This window comes from Entelurus aequoreus, linkage group LG24, assembly GCF_033978785.1.
Source record: "Entelurus aequoreus isolate RoL-2023_Sb linkage group LG24, RoL_Eaeq_v1.1, whole genome shotgun sequence".
Taxonomy (NCBI): Eukaryota; Metazoa; Chordata; class Actinopteri; order Syngnathiformes; family Syngnathidae; genus Entelurus; species Entelurus aequoreus.
Window position 1 is genome coordinate 23,354,901 of NC_084754.1, and position 16,105 is coordinate 23,371,005.

At 42.1% G+C, this 16,105-nt stretch overlaps 1 protein-coding gene across 1 annotated transcript in view; it reads left to right on the forward strand.

Annotated features, from left to right (window-relative positions):
* Positions 1 to 16,105, forward strand: part of LOC133641468 (junctophilin-3-like) — a 116,391-nt gene that overhangs the window by 6,679 nt on the left and 93,607 nt on the right. The window contains exon 3 of the mRNA XM_062035207.1: positions 10,590 to 10,642. Coding sequence (XP_061891191.1) covers positions 10,590 to 10,642 — 53 coding nt within the window. The remainder of the gene's footprint in view (positions 1 to 10,589; positions 10,643 to 16,105) is intronic.

The following is a 16,105-nucleotide window of genomic DNA, read 5'->3' on the forward strand; positions in this document are numbered from 1 at the left end:
GGGCCGCTTGTTGTCACTGTCACTCAAAGTTGCATTGCAAAATTCCATAGAATAAATATGTTTATTTTGTTTAGAATTCAGATGGGATTTGATTTGGTGCGCGGCATATATTTGCTGCGCGCAGCAGACGCTTGAGCAGTGCGCAATTGCGCAGGCACGCACCTTAGAGGGAACGTTGCATGGCAGTCCATGTCTTGTTGGAAACACGCCATTCCTCATCAACTTTTCTCTTTTTAGCGTCTCGGGTGTAAACCGTGCATCACTTGTCGCTGCATGTGCACCTTCACTCGCAGGTTACACACTGACACACGCCCATAAATAATAATTTTCAAAATAAAAGCAGCACAGTTGTATTGCGTGCACGACATAGATGTTTTTTCAACTTTATTTTGTAATTAATGATTGCAGCTGTTCACATTCACTCACAATCACGCACACGCATACGTCCACACGGAAGTAATACAAATAACGATTTTCAAAACAAAAGCAGCACCGTTGTATTGCACACTCGACATAGATACTTTTTAAAATGTATTTTGTAATTTATAATTGGCCTCACGCGGGCCGGACAGGGACGCACAAAGGGCCGGATGCGGCCCGCGGGCCGCAGAATGCCCAGGTCTGGTGTAGGGGGTTAAACTGGGAGCTTTGAAAACATGGTTATGGTAATGGTTTGAATGTATTTTTGGACATGCAAACAGTTATAATATTGTACATCACATTTTTCCAGTTTCTTCATTACAACATGTCTGAAAAAGAGTAGGAAGAAGCAGAGCTTATATTATTTGACCTGCTCAGTGGCCTTGTGGTTAGAGTGTCCGCCCTGAGACTGGAAGGTCGTGAGTTCAAACCCAAAGGCATACCAAAGACTATAAACATGGGACCCGTTACCTCCCTGCTTGGCACTCAGCATCAAGGGTTAGAATTGGGGGTTAAATCAACAAAAATGATTCTTGAGCGCGGCCACCGCTGCTGCTCACTGCTTCCCTCAACTCCCAGGGGGTGAACATGGGGATGGGTCAAATGCAGAGAATAATTTCACCACACCTAGTGTGTGTGTGACTATCGGTGGTACTTTAACTTTTACTTTATCCCCTTTTCACTTCTTAGCAATTACTAACACCTTTGTTTGTTCCACTACCTGTTCTCAATTTTTAACACCAACAACTTTAATAAATAAATAATAAAGTTCTCATGAATAAACAGTTATTTAAGTTATAATTCTCTGGTGAGATGAATATGATTACCTCATTCTTCAATAAGGTTTAAGACGTTTCTTTATATTTTGAAAACACTTTGAGTTTGAACCGTTTTGTGAGGGTAACTGCTCTTTAGAAAAATTGTGCCTATCATTCATGATGCTCAATCCAAATAGGTTCATTAGGTCTTCAAGTAATTATACCTAGAATAACAAATTTAATTCACAATCCTTATGTAAGACAAGAACACATACGTTTTTCTTTTATTAATGCATTCTAACTCGCAGATAAACGCTAGAAAAAGTCAGCTAACAATGGAGGTAATGGTATTCGCTCTATTCCGCATGTAAAGCACTCTAAAAACATCCAAAAACCTCCATTAAGGTTTTATATACATACTGTGAGTATATATGTAATGTAGTATAAGGCACATTCACAATAACATGTAATATTTATGTATTTTGATCATTTTAAGCAACACAGCAGTGTATTAATTTCACAGATGCACCGCAACATTCACTATTTCCTTCAACAACAACTACTATTAATTATGACAGACTTCATGAAAGTAGAAGTATTACTTAGTGCTAAACAATAAATACAAACTATGAACACAATAACACAATCACTTACTGTACAATATCTGCTGTCACTGGCATGCCAACTAATGGGGTGTTCATATCATCCCGTTCAGATGGAGAATCAACCATAATCCTCACAAAGGTAAAAGAAAAAAAGAAAAGAAAACTTGGGTGCAAACAAGCATCTTTTCGTGTCTTTCTCGCCAAGTTGAATGTCAAAGTTGACCAACTTCTCAGTTTATGGCAACAGACTCCTACTATTCAAGTGAAAGGCATGATTTATAATCTAGAATTAACTTTTACCAGCTCAGAGGCAATGCAGCAGCTCACCGGCTCAGTTTATCGTTAGCTGCATAAACTAGTTACCTCTCTCTGATCCAAAAGTAGTTTCTCTGTGTTAGCGCTTATAATAACAACATCGCTAATACTTGGTTAATATTCAAGTCACAAAATGAAAATGGAGTATTGTTGGCGGCTATTAGATGTTTTTTTAAAAAGGCTTTATGAGCCCAATAGATTACTCCCATTATCTCCAAATATTACAAATTATAATGCCTTAAAAAAGCAAGACATACGTGTTCTTGTCTTACATAGGGATTGTAAATGATAGGCACATTTTTTTTTTAAAGTTCCCCTTTAGACTGGATCATATTAGTACTTTGTGGGCCTTCTTTGCTTAGTGCATTCCAATTTAAATCCACACGGGCCGACAGATATACTAAATGTTTTAAAGGCCTACTGAAACCCACTACTACCGACCACGCAGTCTGATAGTTTATATATCAATGATTAAATCTTAACATTGCAACACATGCCAATACGGCCGGGTTAACTTATAAAGTGCAATTTTAAATTTCCCGCGAAACTTCCGGTTGAAAACGTATATGTATGATGACGTATGCGCGTGACGTCAATCGTTGGAACGGAAGTATGCGGACACATTGAATCCTATGCAAAAAGCTCTGTTTTCACCTCAAAATTTCACAGTATTCTGGACATCTGTGTTGGTGAATCTTTTGCAATTTGTTTAATGAACAATGAAGACGGCAAAGAAGAAAGTTGTAGTTGGGATCGGTGTATTAGCGGCGGACTACAGCAACACAACCAGGAGGACTTTGAGATGGATAGCAGACGCGCTAGCCGCCGACCTCACCTTGACTTCCTCCGTCTCCGGGCCGCCGACAGCATCTGTGATTGGGTGAAGTCCTTCGTCGTGCCGTCGATCGCTGGAACGCAGGTGAGCACGGGTGTTGATGAGCAGATGAGGGCTGGCTGGCGTAGGTGGATAGCTAATGTTTTTAGCATAGCTCTGTGAGGTCCGGTTGCTAAGTTAGCTTCAGTGGCGTCGTTAGCAACAGCATTGTTAAGCTTCGCCAAGCTGGAAAGCATTAACCGTGTATTTACAGGTCCATGGTTTAATAGTATTGTTGATCTTCTGTCTATCCTTCCAGTCAGGGGTTTATTTCTTTTGTATCTATCTGCAGTTAAGCACGATGCTATCACGTTAGCTCCGTAGCTAAAGTGCTTCGCCGATGTATTGTAGTGGCGATAAAAGTCACTGTGAATGTCCATTTCGCGTTCTCGACTCTCATTTTCAAGAGGATATAGTATCCAAGGTGACAGCGTGGCGAAGTTGGTAGAGTGGCCATGCCAGCAATCGGAGGATTGCTGGTTACTGGGGTTCAATCCCCACCTTCTACCATCCTAGTCACGTCCGTTGTGTCCTTGAGCAAGACACTTCACCCTTGCTCCTGATGGCTGCTGGTTAGCGCCTTGCATGGCAGCTCCCGCCATCAGTGTGTGAATGTGTGTGTGAATGGGTGAATGTGGAAATACTGTCAAAGCGCTTTGAGTACCTTGAAGGTAGAAAAGCGCTATACAAGTATAACCCATTTATCATTTATAATTTATTTATTTAAATCCGTGATCCACAATAGAAAAAGGAGAAAGTGTGGAATCCAATGAGCCAGCTTGTACCTAAGTTACGGTCAGAGCGAAAAAAGATATGTCCTGCACTGCACTCTAGTCCTTCACTCTCTCGTTCCTCATCCACAAATCTTTCATCCTCGCTCAAATTAATGGGGTAATCGTCGCTTTCTCGGTCCGAATGGCTCTCGCTGCATTGAAAACAATGGGGAAATGTGAGGAGCCCTTCAACCTTTGACGTCACGACTTCCGGTACAGGCAAGGCTTTTTTTTATCAGCGACCAAAGGTTGCAACTTTATCGTCGATGTTCTCTACTAAATCCTTTCAGCAAAAATATGGCAATATCGCGAAATTATCAAGTATGACACATAGAATGGATCTGCTATCCCCGTTTAAATAAAAAAAAATCATTTCAGTAGGCCTTTAAGTGTTGTATGTGAATACAAACGTTTTAAGTTGAATTTTTCCCTCAGGTTATATTCCTCCTCGTTTGTTGAAACTGTTAATTGACTACCACAGTTTATCTTCTTAACCAGAAAGTTGCCATTTAAAATGACTAAAGTTTTGTGTCATGTCTGTTATCTGCCTTTTTTCTACAAAATTAAACAACAGAATGAACATCCTCAAAATCTAGTGATTCCATGTTCTTTTCCAAGGGGTGTAGTTTGCTTTGTGCATAATTTTAGCTGTTTGCAAATGCACCAAATCATTGAATTTCAACCTTTCTGATTAAAAAAATAAAGGGTTTGAATGTTCTCTACATCCAACTTCATGTATTATTCTAACCGACCTTTTTTGTTACACAGTTAGTGAATTGAAGCATACGTTTGTAGTTATTTCCCCATATTTCTACACAATAACTCAGATATGGTAACACTAGCGAGCAGTAGAGAATATGAAGTCATTTTTTGTCCAGTACATACTTTGTTTTATTCATATTGAAGTATTTCCTGCCACTCTACCAACGGCGTGGCGAAGTTGGTAGAGTGGCCGTGCCACCAATCGGAGGGTTGCTGGTTACTGGGGTTCAATCCCCACCTTCTACCATCCTAGTCACGTCCGTTGTGTCCTTGGGCAAGACACTTCACCCTTGCTCCTGATGGGTGCTGTTTAGCGCCTTGCATGGCAGCTCCCGCCATCAGTGTGTGAATGTGTGTGTGAATGGGTGAATGTGGAAATACTGTCAAAGTGCTTTGAGTACCTTGAAGGTAGAAAAGCGCTATACAAGTATGACCCATTTATCATTTATTTATTTACTTCATTTTGTATATTTTTTACGAGATTTACAGTTAATTTTATCATCTATTATCACACCTGAAATTATATTTTGTTTACCCTGTCAATGACTACTCTGCCTATTTGTATTTATATTTGACTTTCTCTTCTACTGTTACCGAATAGCATTATTTTACTTTTACTGAGATTCAAAGATGGTCTGTTTTGGTCAAACCATCTCTTTATGCATTCATTTCTTCTGTTATTATTTGTATTAGCTTCTTTGTGTTCTCTCCTGAACAAAACAAACTTGTGTCGTCTGCAAATAATACTAAATTTAAGTCCTTTGTAATTATACATATATCGTTTACATAGAGAATAAACAACTTTGGTCCCAATATTGATCCCTGGGGTACGCCACAAGATATATTTAGAGCAGTAGGCATTTGTTCGCCTTGCTTCACATATTGCTTCCTGGTTTGTAAATGATATCATTTAGAACAGTGTGCCTTATGGTATGCAATACCAATAATTATTTAACACAGTGTTTCATGTCGGTATGATTAAATTTTTGAGTAAACATTTCGACAAAGTGTTTCTTAGACTTTGACTTAGACATAATGTGTTGATGCACGAGGGAAATTGTTCCACACAGTAGCTCAGTTACAAAGGATGGAAAGGGTAAGGATGGAAAGAATAATGCACACAAGGGCACAAAAAGAGGGTGAAAATAAAGGGTATAAAGTAGACTAAAAATGTACCATAGTAAATATAAAATCTATGTAATATTTACATATTATACAGTACAGGCCAAAAGTTTTGACACACCTTCTCCTCATTCAATGTGTTTACTTAATTTAATGACTATTTACATTGTAGATTGTCACTGAAGGCATCGAAACTATAAATGAACACGTGGAGTTATGTACTTAACATAAAAAGGTAAAAAAAAATTGAAAACATGTTTTATATTCTAGTTTCTTCAAAATAGCCACCCTTTGCTATGATTACTGCTTTGCACACTCTTGGCACTCTCTCCATGAGCTTGAAGAGGTAGTCACCTGAAAGAGTTTTCACTTCACAGGTGTCATAGTTTTGATGCCTTCAGTGACAATCTACAAGGTAAATAGTCATGCAAATAAAGAAAACCCATTGAAATAAGAAGGTGTGTCCAAACTTTTGGCCTGTACTGTATATCAGTATATAATATATACTGATATATTATTATATTGTATCATATTTTTATATGATATATACAATATATAACACATCCCAATTACCATGTACAATATTACAGTATATGTAACAGCTGCAGCAAAAAAAAGGGCAGGGAATATATCCAGCAGAAAATATACATTCTGTTTTTGTATAATATCCTAGTTATCGTACAGTGTATAATTCCACAAAATCAAAATTATTGGAGAAAAAAAGTCTTGTTGTAATACTAACACAGTGTGAAGCCAACTGTGCACGCAAAGTGTCTTCATTACAAAGCGTGCAAGTGAGCCTGCTCTCAACTCCTCACCTGGACGTCCTTCTCCCCCAGCTCTGTCCCCCCTCTATGATGTCATCACTGGTTAAATCTGTGGTTCTTTGCTAACTACCACGGTTACGCCACAAGTTGTGTTTTTAAAAAAAAATCAAGTACAACTGCAAAATATAGGGTAAAAAAGGTTTGCCACTTTGATAAAGAAGGTGAAAAACACTATTAAATTAAAAAAATACCTTGTTGCAAAGTACAAAGGCGGCGTCTTTGTCAGTGAGAAGGTAAACGGGATACGAAATGTTTATCTATTAATTTAATTTTTTTGTGTTTAACACTATAATTATTCTCTATAAAATGTGTTTTGTGTTCATATTGTTGGGTATCTGGAAAGGAGTATTTGGATTTGCATTTTTACCTCCTTCAGGAGTAAAATCATGATCGGTTGCCAGGATCATAGTTTGTTCACTTGTTGTCTAAGTTCTGTTTCAGCACCCATGTTTTGTGTCTCCTGGGTTGCCATGGTTATTCATTGTTCTCAGCTGCCTCTGATTGGTGTCCGGGACGCTCACCTGCTCCCGGGTGCTAATCAAAGAGCTATTTATTCCGTCCTCTCGCCTCACTCGGTCTGGTGCCTTTGTTTGCACGACGCAACAGTCACCACGTCTACTTTTAGATTCCTATGCTTGTTTGTATGCTAAGCTTTAACGCTAGTCTTTTCCTTAGCTTTGCTTCTCGTGCTATCGGCACGCTTGTTTTGTTTATCTGCATTTCCTGCATGATTTATGAACAACAAATCATTTCCTTACCTGCACCTTGCCTCCGGAGTTCCGTCTGCATCTTGGGAGACCGACCCACGCGGTAAAATGCGACGACAGCGGGACAAATAATGTATAAACATTGATGTTTGTCTGTTTGTTGATTAGCAACATAACTCAAAAAGTTAGATTCATATTTTGATGAAACATTCAGGAAACTTCCTAAATAGAATAAAGAACAAGTGATTCAGATTTGGTGGCGAGCCCAACAGTTTTTACTACTTTATCATACGTTTTTGTTTCGCGACCTAACTTCTCTGTGTTGATTGTATATTACCCCTCCCTGCCTCCACCCACAGAGACAAAGACAGTTGATTACTGAGAAAAGGGTTCACTCTGTTTATTTCCTTCAACTATACAGTAGATAGCTCCAAAATGTTGGGGCATATTTTGATTAAAATTTCAGGAAATGTCAGAAAAAGGACATGGAACCAGAGATTAGCTTATTGGGGGTGATTTGGGTCATTTCTACTATGTTACCTTAGGTTTACTCTACATTACGGGGCTCTTTGTGTGTGTATGCTGGTGAGCCAGTCTCAAAGACAGTGGATGACTAACAAGAGGTTTCAATCCGTTTATTTAAAATGATCTTTACTGTATTGGAAGGTAGGTCCTGGTGGAGATCTGAGCTGAGTGTTTCAGTTTTCAGTTTTTGTCTGACCTTTCGGAGCAGGATATTGTCATAACTCGGTCTTTGGCGTGGTTTGCTCTCCCGTGGTGCAAAAGAATTGGAACGGACGTGGCGTGCAGGTAAAGACATAGTTTAATTATTACTATAAACTCAAACAAAAGGTACAAACAAAAGGCGCTCACAGAGGAGGTAAAAAACTTGACTAGGAAAACAAAGGGCGCGCACAATGGCGGAGAACTATGAACATTAAACAAACAAAAACTTACGTGACAAGAGATGAAACAAGAACTAACGTGACAAGGAACTGTGGACATGGCATGAATGGGTGGTGTCGCCAGGACGAACAACAGAAACAGAAAAGCCTATATAGTGACATGAAAAGTGAAAACAGGTGCGTGACTAACTGTGAACAGGTGCATGACATGACTGTGAAAACGTGAGACAGGTGTGTGTGAGTCCAAACGTGGAACAGGTGAAACTAATGGTTGCTATGGTGACAAACAAAACCAGGAAGTGAAACCAGGAACTAAGGAAGTGTCCAAAAAACAAAACAGCACATGGCCAAACAAAAACATGAACACAGACATGACAGAACCCCCCCCTTACGGACAGATCCCAGATGGCCAAAAACAAAAAACAGGATCAAGAGTCATGGGAGGGAGGGAGGGGGACATGGCGGTGGGTCGCCAGACCAGGTGTCCCCGAATCCACCGGGGCAGAGTCAGGTGGCGGCGGCGGGTAGACCGCCGCTGAACCTGACGAGGTGGGCGACCTGGGAATGGCCACATTCGTGGCAGACGAGGAGGTCGGCGCACCTGGCGTGGCGGACGCCCATGGAATGGCCACATCCTTGGCCGACGAGGAGGTGGGCGCGTTGTCGTGGTAGGCGGCGAAGCTTGGCGTGGTGCGTCAGGCGGCGAAGCTTGGCGTGGCGGGTCTTGGTCTTGGCGTGGGTCTTGGTCTTGGCGAGGGTCTTGGTCTTGGCGAGGGTCTTGGTCTTGGTCTTGGCATGGTTTGTCTTGGACTTGGTCTTGGTGTTGACATGGTTGGTCTTGGACTTGGCGTGGTTGGTCTTGGTGTGGTTGGTCTTGGTCTTGGACACTTGGCGGGTCTTGGTCTTGGTCACTTGGCGGTTCTTGGTCACTTGGCGGTTCTTGGTCACTTGGCGGTTCTTGATCTTGGTCACTTGGCGGGTCTTGGTCTTGGTCACTTGGCGGTTCTTGGTCTTGGTCACTTGGCGGGTCTTGGTCTTGGTCACTTGGCGGTTCTTGGTCTTGGTCTTGGCTTTGGTCTTGGCGTGGGGCAGCCACGGGCGGCACTTGGCGGCGTGGGGCAGCCACGGGCGGCACTTGGCGGCGTGGGGCAGCCACGGGCGGCACTTGGCGGCGTGGGGCAGCCACGGGCGGCACTTGGCGGCGTGGGGCAGCCACGGGCGGCACTTGGCGGCGTGGGGCAGCCACGGGCGGCACTTGGCGGCGTGGGGCAGCCACGGGCGGCACTTGGCGGCGTGGGGCAGCCACGGGCGGCACTTGGCGGCGTGGGGCAGCCACGGGCGGCACTTGGCGGCGAGCAGGTACTGGCGGCGCTTGGCGTGGAGCAGGTACTGGTGGCGCTTGACGTGGAGCAGGTACTGGTGGCGCTTGGCGTGGAGCAGGTACTGGTGGCGCTTGACGTGGAGCAGGTACTGGTGGCGCTTGACGTGGAGCAGGTACTGGTGGCGCTTGACGTGGAGCAGGTACTGGTGGCGCTTGGCGTGGAGCTGGGCGTGGAGCAGGTAGATCTTGGCATGGTCGAAAAACTGGTGGTGGCGGCCGTGCTGGTGGCTGTGGCTTGGCAGGTCGAAAGACAGGTGGTGGGGGTCGTGCTGGAGGCTGTGGCTTGGCGTGACGAAAGACTGGTGGTGGGGGTCGTGCTGGTGGCTGTGGCTTGGCAGGTCGAAAGACAGGTGGTGGTGGTCGTGCTGGAGGCTGTGGCTTGGCGTGACGATGCTGACCCACCCCACCTGAACAATTCCCAGCCCTAGCCCCCCCCTCAAGGAGCGGATCCCAGACGCGCTCCCCGCGGTCTGGAACCATCTTTTGGGGTGGGCGGAGGGGGTTCAGGAGGAGGGCAGAATCCTCCCCTCTAAATTGTCCAAAAGGTCTTTCGTTCCCCCCCACCTGGGCTTTTGTGGGTGAAAAAAAAATTTCTGACTTGGGCGTGGCATGAGTCCTGGGGGGCGGGGCATGAAAATTGGGTGACTGTGATTGACAGGATCTGATTTCTAAAAACATGTCTTGGTAATATTTAATCATGGATTTAGAGTCTTTGGTTGGATGTGGCTGACAAGAAAAAGAGTTCAGGGGAAAAAAATCCATGACGTCACCCACTGGCAGCGGCGTGACGTCGTCCTGGGGAAGCCGGGCTGGCTGCAGCTCGTTTCCGCCCGGAGGGGGAGGAGCTTGCGGGAACGATGCGTCCTTTCCAATGCTTGTGGAAGCCCTCCCTGACGTCCTTCGTTGGGAGCGGCGCTTCCGGGACTGCGGTGACGCAGCGCCATCCTCGGACCAAAGGGAGCTGATCGGCACCAGTTTGCCGGTCGGACCCCACATGAGATCCCTGCGCTCCATGGGGGAATGGCGGAGTGTCTCGGCTTCCATGGCGCGCAGGACCTCCCACGTTACCTCGTCAAAATTGTCCCTTTTTTTTGCGGGAGAGCTCTCGTGCTGGCGACATCTGTCATAACTCGGTCTTTGGCGTGGTTTGCTCTCCCGTGGTGCAAAAGAATTGGAACGGACGTGGCGTGCAGGTAAAGACATAGTTTAATTATTACTATAAACTCAAACAAAAGGTACAAACAAAAGGCGCTCACAGAGGAGGTAAAAAACTTGACTAGGAAAACAAAGGGCGCGCACAATGGCGGAGAACTATGAACATTAAACAAACAAAAACTTACGTGACAAGAGATGAAACAAGAACTAACGTGACAAGGAACTGTGGACATGGCATGAATGGGTGGTGTCGCCAGGACGAACAACAGAAACAGAAAAGCCTATATAGTGACATGAAAAGTGAAAACAGGTGCGTGACTAACTGTGAACAGGTGCATGACATGACTGTGAAAACGTGAGACAGGTGTGTGTGAGTCCAAACGTGGAACAGGTGAAACTAATGGTTGCTATGGTGACAAACAAAACCAGGAAGTGAAACCAGGAACTAAGGAAGTGTCCAAAAAACAAAACAGCACATGGCCAAACAAAAACATGAACACAGACATGACAGATATCAATGAAAACCGAGGTACAATGGTACACTGGTACAAAAAAATGTCTCATTAAGAAGAGTGTTTCTCCTCTTTAATATAATTATCAGCAATAGTACATATTTAGAAAGTAATTCTGATATATTTTGTGAAAAAGACTTGTTGAATATACTTATGATTATTTCATCGTGTTGTGTGCAGCAGACTAGTGTTGTCCTGATACCAATATTTTGGTACCGGTACCAAAATTATTTCGATACTTTTTGGTACTTTTCTAAATAAAGGGGACCACAAAAAATTGCATTATTGGCTTTATTTTAACAAAAAATCTTAGGGTACATTAAACATATGTTTCTTATTGCAATTTAGTCCTTAAATAAAATAGTGAACATACAAGACAACTTGTCTTTTATTAGTAAGTAAGCAAACAAAGGCTCCTAATTTAGCTGCTGACATATGCAGTAACATATTGTGTCATATATCATTCTATTATTTTGTCAAAATTATTAAAGACAAGTGGTAGAAAATGAATTATTAATCTACTTGTTCATTTACTGTTAATATCTGCTAAATGTCTATTTTAACATGTTCTATCTACACTTCTGTTAAAATGTAACAATCACTTAATTTTCTGTTGTTTGATACTTTACATTAGTTTTGGATGATACCACACATTTGGGTATCAATCCGATACCAAGTAGTTACAATATCCTACATTGGTCATATTCAAGTACCTCATGTGTCCAGGGACATATTTCCTGAGTTTATAGACAAAAAAAATATCGACGTAATGATAGTAGTATCGACTAGATACACTCCTGTACTTGGTATCATTACAGTGGATGTCAGGTGTAGATCCACCAATGGCGTTTGTTTACATTTTGACGCCAGTGAGCTACGGTGTGTGGTGAAACATGTTTAGCTATTCCTCGTCCTGCAGGGATGATACTTGTAAGAAACTTACTTTATTTGTCGCCATGGAGGCGAGGATTAGTGATTTAGAAGTTGCTAAAACACTGCCGACTGCGGCTGGACTTTAGCCGCTAGCTAGGTAGCCATGTCTTAAAGCACCTCTTCCTGAGGGTGTTTCAGTGTTATAACTTCACCTTTATCTTTAGTTTTTAAGCCAAAATGCGTCTGTTCTCCCTTTTCCGTCTACACACTGTGTCTGCTTGTAAGTACTCCGTGATTGTGCACTGCCGAACATGCTCCTCTGCTTGTAAACCAGCAATGACACAAGATGATGACGACGACGATGGGGGCGCGGCAACCGGTACTTTTCAGAGGCGGTATAGTACCGAATATGATTCATTAGTATCGCGGTACTATACTAATACCGGTATACCGTACAACCCTACAGCAGACAATACAAATTTGCAGCCTCATGCACTGAGAGGACCTTCTCTTTTTCAATGTTGGCTCCGCCTCCTTCCCTTTGCCCAAGATTTGTGGCGGATGTCTAAAGGCCTACTGAAACCCACTACTACCGACCACGCAGTCTGATAGTTTATATATCAATGATGAAATCTTAACATTGCAACACATGCCAATACGGCCGGGTTAACTTATAAAGTGCAATTTTAAATTTCCAGCTAAACTTCCGGTTGAAAACGTCTATGTATGATGACGTATGCGCGTGACGTCAATAGTTAAACGGAAGTATTCGGACACCATTGAATCCAATACAAAAAAGCTCTGTTTTCATCTCAAAATTCCACAGTATTCTGGACATCTGTGTTGGTGAATCTTTTGCAATTTGTTTAATGAACAATGAAGACTGCACAGAATAAAGTTGTAATGGGATCGGTGTATTAGCGGCTGGCTGCAGCAACACAACCAGGAGGACTTTGACTTGGATAGCAAACGCGCTATCCGACGCTAGCCGCCGACTGCACGGATGATCGGGTGAAGTCCTTCGTCCTTCCGTCGATCGCTGGAACGCAGGTGAGCACGGGTGTTGATGAGCAGATGAGGGCTGGCTGGCGTAGGTGGAGCGCTAATGTTTTTATCATAGCTCTGTGAGGTCCCGTTGCTAAGTTAGCTTCAATGGCGTCGTTAGCAACAGCATTGTTAAGCTTCGCCAAGCTGGAAAGCATTAACCGTGTATTTACAGGTCCATGGTTTTATAGTATTGTTGATATTCTGTCTATCCTTCCAGTCAGGGGTTTATTTATTTTGTTTCTATCTGCATTTAAGCACGATGCTATCACGTTAGCTCCGTAGCTAAAGAGCTTCGCCGATGTATTGTCGTGGAGATAAAAGTCACTGTGAATGTCCATTTTGCGTTCTCGACTCTCATTTTCAAGAGGATATAGTATCCGAGGTGGTTGAAAATACAAATCCGCGATCCACAATAGAAAAAGGAGAAAGTGTGGAATCCAATGAACCCTTGTACCTAAGTTACGGTCAGAGCGAAAAAAGATACGTCCTGCACTGCACTCTAGTCCTTCACTCTCACGATCCTCATCCACAAATCTTTCATCCTGGCTCAAATTAATGGGGTAATCGTCGCTTTCTCGGTCCGAATCGCTCTCGCTGCTGGTGTAAACAATGGGGAAATGTGAGGAGCCCTTCAGCCTGTGACGTCACGCTACTTCCGGTACAGGCAAGGCTTTTTTTTAATCAGCGATCAAAAGTTGCGAACTTTATCGTCGATGTTCTCTACTAAATCTTCTCAGCAAAAATATGGCAATATCGCGAAATGATCAAGTATGAAACATAGAATGGATCTGCTATCCCCGTTTAAATAAAAAAAATTCATTTCAGTAGGCCTTTAATAAACTGGTAATCCAGTCACTCTGTTGCATGGGTGTTTGTGTGTACTTTGATGGCTCTGTCATATGGTCATGCAGCTGTAGCCTGACATGATTACAGAGGCCTGGGCAGATGTGCAGGCCAGATGTCTTTGACACAGGCTCTTTTCTGGCGTCTCGGAGGGATAAGATGCCGCGCAAACGACGATGGCAGCACTTTTCCAAATGGTGCATTGTATTCTACTGTAGGAGGTGCTTGTTGTTAGTGTGTGTCCGCTTTTGGGAAGGCAAGCAAGGATATGATTGGCTTATAACTTTGGCTTCATTCAGTACTTCCCACTTCACTGGCACTTAAGCCCACCAGGGGATTGGTTGTGTGTATTTGCGACAGCGAGAGGGAACGTGGACCGCAGTCCTTACATGGTCACGTAGTTTGGTTTAGTGCCTTTGCCACAGAATGAATCACAGAGCTGTTACATCAGAGCTACGGCAGACGGTATGGATCATTTATACTCGATTGGAGCACTCACTTCCGTTAAAGAGAGAGGCAGAGAAAGTGTGCGTGTGTGTGTGTTTGTGTGTGTGTGTTTGGGGGCGAAGAGGAACGATGGAAACACATGACACACACACACAGATGCCCTACTTTTCAGCAACGTTGAGATATAAGTCCCATCATGCAGCAGTGAGTTGTTATGCAATATCAGTCACTATAAAGGAATACAATTTGGAGGCAATATTATCTACGATGCCGGTATACGGGACAATAATGTGTTTCTACCTGAGTTCGATTTATTAATCACATTTAGGAGAGGAGGAGGGATTTCATTGTAAAACTCATGTAAGTGGAAAACATCACACATTCTAGTAGTTTTTCTTAGCAGAGAGAAAACAGCATATCAAAACAAGAAATCCAGAAAAACTGGTATTATAAATATTTGTTTTAATTATTTTTTTTGAGTAAAATGGGTTTATAATTCTCTACCAACCAGTAATTGTTTTGACCCCTATAAAACAGTTTGGTCAGTGGTGTCCAAAGTGAGGTCCGAAGGGTATTTGCGGCCCACAGCTAATTAAAAAAAACAACTATTAAAACAAAATCATTATTAAAAAAATATATATATATTTTTAAAAAATGTGGAATAAAAGAGCAGGCAGGTAAAATTTGACAAGAAAAAGTTGCAATTTTGACTCTAATAACACAAAGCTGTGCAAGCTGGGTGCTGGACTCTAGAAAGAGGTTCCGCAGCCTCCGTAGCAGAACCTCCAGGTTCTGTAACAGCCTCTTCTCAGGCCATAAGACTCTTGAACGCATCATAATAATCCCCTCAATTCCCCCCCAAAACGGATTAACTCACTGGAATATAAAGACAATATAACCTACATCCATTAACGTGGATGCATATGCAAAAGTGCAATATATTTATCTGTACAGTAATCTATTTATTTAAATCTGCACCTTATTGCTCTTTTATCCTGCACTACAACGAGCTAATGCAACGAAATGTCGTTCTTATCTGTACTGTAAAGTTCAAATTTGAATGAGAATACAAGGAAGTCTAAGTCTAAAGGCTGTTTTTTTCTTTTTCTTTGAAGCTGTCATTGCTCAAAAATCAAAATCAATGTTATGATTTATTGACCTAGTCAAGGCTCCAATTAGACTTTGAAATATTTTTGGGGGAATATATTGCATATTTTGTTTGTTTGCCATAAAAGTTTTATTTGACAAAAATAGCGAAAAAAACATATCAATAAAAAAAACCTTTGAAGTAACAAAAACGTATAAATGAAAAATGGATCTGAAGTTGATCTAGAGACTTAAGTGTTGAAGAAAATAAATGTATGACCTATTTTAACACTTTAATTAGTAAGGCACTTTTGATCACCAAGAATAAAAAAAAAAAAAAAAATAATGAATTAAAATCAATGGTACTATGAATTATTGACCTATTTAAGGCTCCAATTACTTTCCATCAAATACTCCACTTTGAAATTTTTGGGGACAAAAATATTACATATTTCGTGTTTTTGCCATAAAAAAACTGTTTTCTTTGACAATAAAGGGCATAAAACAAAAATTGTTTTAAACGTTATATTGACCCACTTGAAATTAATCTGGAATAATAAAAAAATAATAATATATGACTTCTTTTTAACATTTCTATGACTGAGAACCTTTGGGTTCCCCGGCACCAAACTTGAGGGGAGCCCGATATATTGTATTGGTTTTTAAAATTAATGTTTTCAGTGGAAAAGTTTG